General features: G+C 37.9%; 1 protein-coding gene across 1 annotated transcript in view; it reads right to left on the reverse strand.

Annotated features, from left to right (window-relative positions):
• LOC113233691 (pleckstrin homology-like domain family B member 2) overlaps positions 1-6,000 on the reverse strand; it is a 169,109-nt gene that overhangs the window by 75,839 nt on the left and 87,270 nt on the right. Inside the window, exons 5-6 of the mRNA XM_026468870.1 lie at positions 4,699-4,842; positions 1,130-1,917 (exon numbers count right to left, since the gene is read on the reverse strand). Of these exons, the coding sequence (XP_026324655.1) occupies positions 1,130-1,917; positions 4,699-4,842 (932 nt within the window). The remainder of the gene's footprint in view (positions 1-1,129; positions 1,918-4,698; positions 4,843-6,000) is intronic.

The following is a 6,000-nucleotide window of genomic DNA, read 5'->3' on the forward strand; positions in this document are numbered from 1 at the left end:
AGGATTCTACTCAAACGACTATAATGCCTCCTGATTGATTAAATTAGCCTAAAAATCTTGCAACCGGGCCACAAATCTTATTTAAAAAAATGGTTAAAATATATGCGGTACTTGGCCAGTTATTCTATCTCTTTGGTTTTTTGTGTTGTAGCTATTGTTTGGCTTTCGTCTAAATATATGAATATATTTAATTAAGAAAATATTGCGTTTGTTGTCATGGATTGTTAACAATATTGTTTCCGTTTCATTATATTATTTACTCGTAGAGAAAGAAAGTATTGTATGCAATCGTTAAACAATTAGATCTTAAAATCTCGTACCTATTACGTAGGTCACTCGGCAAAGCCTTGTGGCCTAAACACGGTATTCGACTTTAAGAACCTTCATTATGCAACGATTCCATAAAATGCTACCAGTTGGATAAAATAATGTTTGTAATTTAAGTGTCAAAAATATTATACTATTGTTGAAATTGTAAAACTGTTAAAAATGAAATATTGTTAATGCTCTGAGGCGGGAGCGGGTACTTTCTGAGAACGATTTTTTTATTTTATTTAAAGATCTAAGGAGCGCTGCCACTGCGTCTGTCACCTCGAGAAACAATGTCAACGAGTGCCGTGTGCTTGGAATTTCACCAGAACCACACCAAAACGTTTAACTGCCTCCGTGGCCGAACGGTTACCATGCTGCCACGCAGAGGTCCCAGGTTCGATTCCGGACCGGGAGAAATATTTGTATGGCCTACATTTATTTCTCTCGTGAGTTTCCCTAGCGCGGGGCTATGTTGAGTGTGTGCGTTATTTATTTATTTATTTAAAGCCGAAACGCGGTCACATTACTGCTTAATAATGATCACCTATCACAAACTCGATTTTTTTCTCCGAAATAACGTTTGTCCGAATTTTCATTACACCGAAAACCGAATTATAACGAAACCGTTGTTCTTTCAGACACGATTAGGTTCGGTTAGGTGAGGTTAAATTAGGTTTAAAAGAAAAAACATTTTCCTCTCACAATTACTGTAGAGGTCATGAAAATTCGAGCAAACGTTCTTCTGGAAAATGGTTTTTCGGACTATTGATAGGGAACCCTTAATAGTTACTTATTAATTAGAACAAAAAATACATACCCGAATTCTCATATGTTCAGCTTCCGATTTCCGATCAAAATGACAATTGGCATAAACAGGAGCGTATTGCGGGTTCCTGTCAAACGCTGGAGATGGCATTCCGATATTTCTACTAGGTAACCTGTCAATCCTTCCATATAGGTCATTTTGTTCTTCCACTATAATTCTCTTTTCGTCGAAGTTTCTAGACTCGCCTAGATTGTTCTGTTCCTTTTTAGAGTCATTGTTAATTTTACCGTAAATATTCGACTGGTCGTTGTTGATTTTCTTCGGTAATCTTGAGCTTTCATCAAAGTTTCTTACTATATCCTCAATTTTTGTTTTTCTTATGGCAACATTGGTGTAAGAACTATTTTTGTCGGAGTTATTATCGTTTATATTAACTTTTTCTTTTTTCATATAATTTGGCACCGCTTTACCACCTAGTACATCTACAGCTGGAGTGTTCACAGTTAAAGAGTTACTACTAAAGACTTTAGGTGATATCTCGTTATCATTCGAAGTATAAAACTGACTTCTACTAACATTCTTCTGTTGCTTCGCATAATATTCGAATTTCGACACTTTAGCCATAATGCTATTCACTTTAGGTTTATCCTGGTCTGAGCTGGAGTCATCTAGATCTCTGTAAGGTTTTCTAGGTGCAACTGGTGGCTTTTTTCTAGCTAGATCTTTAATAGACATATCTAGTTCTTCGTCTAGTTGTGACAGGGTGTTTTCCTTGTATGATTTTTGAACATTGTTTGGTTGGTAACATTGACTTGGGTCTTGGTGGGTGGGTGGGAAGCCTGTAAATAAAAGACATAGTTTAACACATTAAAATATGTGATAGTACAAGCAATTTACATGTCGATATCTCCAATTAACACTACGCCAACTTAATTTTTGGGCCTGTTTTGTTTTTATTTTAGTTATTTTAAAGATGGTGTAGTGTTATTGGAGATACCGATGTAACAATTTGAATGTGGTTGTTGATGAAGGTTCAATAATGTAGACGAGACAACGGTTTACAAACTTATATTGTGTATAATAGAAAAAACCTTACAATTAGGTATTTCAACACAATAAATTGTACGTGCTTGAGGGAACGCGATGAATGGCGTAATGGTGGCCGCGAGGAGCGCTGTCGCCTGGTAGGCTCCGTGACGCTGTGTGCTATGCGTGTGAGCATACTAAGAGCGCGAACAGTGGTCTTTCGCCAAGTGAATAGAATAATTTACGATTGTACATTTTTGAGAATTAGATATTTGCGAAAAAGAGAATTAACGTTTTGTTCTGCGAAATCTGAATCCTGCGCCGATAAGACAACATAAAGTAAAAGATCAGACGATTACATTATGAGCTATTACTTGTTATGCGTCATCAACAGGAAACGTGCCTGAAGAGTGAAGTCACTTAGAAATCAAAGAAGCACACTCCTCCGACGAAACCCAATGCCGAGCAGTGGTAGGTGTACTACACAGGTGGTAACAAAACGGTTGGTAAATATTTCAGCTGATAATCAAACTAAGATAACAAACAACTTCAACAAATGTTCAACAAGCAATCGATAAGGGTGTAATGTACGCCACTTGACACGAAATATTTACTCGATTATGGAACTCGAGAGCAGCAGTAGTGTGTTCCGGTGGCATGCAGAAATTTCCCTGCTGTTCTGTATAAAATTGGGAAATGATGACAATGTTATACTCAGGGTCGTATTCTAGAACTTTACCCAATGCTCAAGTCAGGACTTGAGTATAATTCAAAGCACTAGAAATCATACTCAAGTCCTTGCCATTAGGGTCGTATTTCCAGTGCTTGAAATCATACTCAAGTCTGCTCAAATCCTGACTTGAGCATTGAGTACAGTTCTGGAATACGACTCTCAGTCTGAAATTAGCTAATATTTACTTGAACACAGAAATATCACATTTTCAATCGACTTCAAAAAAGGAGGACGTTATCTTACTCGATTATTATTATTATTTTATAATATCAAGTGACGGGACGAACAAGTCGTGCGCCTGATGGTAAGCTACACGTCTGTTCATAACAGTTGCAATGCCACTAAGGGTCGTATTCCAGAAATCTACTAAATGCTAAAGTCAGGACTGGAGCAGACTTGAGTATGATTTCAAGCACTGGAAATACGACCCTAATGGCAAGGACTCGAGTATGATTTCAGTGCTCACTGCAATACTCAAGTCCTGACTTGAGTATTGAGTAGAGTTCTGGAATACGAACCTAAGAGATTTAAATCGCAAAGATCTGACGGGCAACACCACTGCGCCCGTCACACTGAGACATAAGTTGACAAGTCCCATGCGCCTGTAATTTCACTAGCATTCTTAACCTTCAAAACCGGAACACAGTAATGTTGACATTACTTCTTGGCGGCAGAAGTAGGTACGAACACAGTAACTTCTCTGCACAAACTCATTCACAGGGAGTTCCACCGCTACTAACACATAATGGGGTATACTATCTCTTAACAAAGGTTGGACCGTTTTGTTTCACCTATATAGCTGTAGGGATAGTATGATAGGGCGCGACTTGCGCGAGAGCGGCATAGAAGGCGAAGTATTGTTATTACCTGTGGGAATATAGCAGTTTGTCGCACTTTATGTCGCTTTCGCGCAAGTCGCGCCCTATCGAAGACCTAAGCAGAACCGATACTGCTAATATCTTGTTATTCTTATTGACGATAAACTTAAATTTGACAGCCACATAGTTTTCATGTCGAGTAAGAAAAACGGTAAATATTATAAGAAAGCTCCGGGATTTGGCTACGCCGGCGGTGCTAAAAATGGCTTATTACGCCCATTGCCAGTCACTCCTTACGTATTGCATTCTAGCTGGGGTGGTGCAGCAAAAACGCACATGTTACAAGTAGAGAGAGCCCAATGATGTGTTCTTAAAACTATGCTGAAAAAGCCCCGACGTTACCCGACCGCAGTCCTATACGAGGAGGCTGGTGTTCTCAGCGTTCGCAAGCTCTTCGCTCTTAAAATTGCAATCAAAACCCACATGCAAGTGCTTCGATCAAATGACTACAGTGCTTTGATTAAAAAACGTGTATTTCATGTCCAACTCCCTATCATACACAGTTCTTTTGCTAAAAGATTTAAGACCCGTTTCTATCCGCATTCCTATATAACAACGTCCTTAGATTTTGTGACATAAAACTCAGCTCAGTATTCGACGCTAAACATGTACCGCAGAGCTGGTTGCTTGATTTGACTTATGATTTTGTTGAAAATTTGATTCATTGTATGTTGTAGCAGCATTTAAATTTTTTTTATTGATTTTATTAATTTATGAAATTGCAAAAAATGTTGTTCATATTTTTAAATCACACACCTATTTATAACATTTATTTTTATATCGATTTCTTTTCCTTTTAGAGTCTAATATGTAATGTATGAAAATTGTACGTCTGGGACCTCACGATTCGGGCTTGCCTAGTCTGAGGACCGTGGTGAATTTGAAGCTGTAAACATGTTTTGTCCAAATAAATTTTACTTTATTTTATTTATTATTATTTTTATCGTGCTTGCTCTACTAATGTAGTAATAAATTGACCTTACCAGCAGGCAAGCACATCTCATTAGGTTGAAACTGCACAGGCGCCATCGAAACGTGTACTGACGGCAAGACGGATTTCATCAATTTCGCTTCTTCCGGATGGTTGAAACGGAGGTAGTTCGATCGTCCAATCGTTAACATGCTACCTGGAATTTTAAGAGAGATATTCAGTTAATTTACAAAACAACACAGTAAACAAAATGATTCACTTTTGTTAAAGATGGTATACAGAGCAATCCTGAATAATATTAGCATTAACAAAATTTGTTAAGTATCATTTAATGATACTTTCATAGATTTCTCACAGATGGCGATACGGCAAAAAGTCGTTAAAAAAACAAGGACATAGAAAAATTCGTGAGGTTCGTTCCGTGACTTAGTTGGCATAGCGTCTGGCAATCTTTGCTGGGAGCCGATGGTTCGAATCCGGCTGTGGATCGAAGGATTTTTTCCAAGTGTTTCCAATCTTTGTATTAATAAAATTATAACAAACTAGTGGAGTAATTTCACAAAAAAGAATTGAATACTATGATGGTGAAACATGCTTACATTCAATAAAACACTTAATTACAGTGAATAGCGACATCTCTAGCCAGGGCTGGTAGCTGTAGAGGTGCCTTACTGGGTGACGAAATACTTTAATAAATTTCTCATGGATGGTGCTACGGCTAAAAAGTCGCTAAAAGCTAAAAATATAGATCCTACAACAAGCACACAGAAAAATTCGTGAGGTCCGCTGGTTCGTTCCGTGGCTTAGTTGGTATAACGTCTGGTACGGTTTTCTAGGAGGCGTCGGTTCGAATCAGGCCGGATCGTAGGAATTATTCGATCTTTGTATAATTAATAATAAATTATTTATAATCAATAACAACACAAAGGAATAGACCTTATAGTAAATAAACAATGTTTAATGTTGTAGTACTATTTGTGGGGGACAGGAGTAAAAGTAAAAGGCAACTCGACCTCGAGCCCACCAGAGGCTCGCTGTCTTAGATAGGTCTTAAATGTAATGCAAAACGAAATACGAAATATTTATATCCATGTGTGAAGAATAGCTGATTTTTTTCCCCCATTCTAGCGTCTCCATAGTAAAAGTTTTTTGTATGTATGTGTAGAATTACACTTTAAAAATCTCTAAGACCTTCGCTTTGTACAACATTCTATTTGTTCGTATCGCGTACTACCGCTAACTAATGGTGTGTTTACATAGGATCGATTGAAGCATTTTCGCCTAGTTTATTTGGCTAACGAAGGCGGCGCAGTCGAGTCGCTGTTTACACCGAGTCGAATGCCGCATTTTCTGC

Source organism: Hyposmocoma kahamanoa, unplaced genomic scaffold (assembly GCF_003589595.1).
Source record: "Hyposmocoma kahamanoa isolate Upper Pololo Valley unplaced genomic scaffold, ASM358959v1 79, whole genome shotgun sequence".
NCBI lineage: Eukaryota > Metazoa > Arthropoda > Insecta > Lepidoptera > Cosmopterigidae > Hyposmocoma > Hyposmocoma kahamanoa.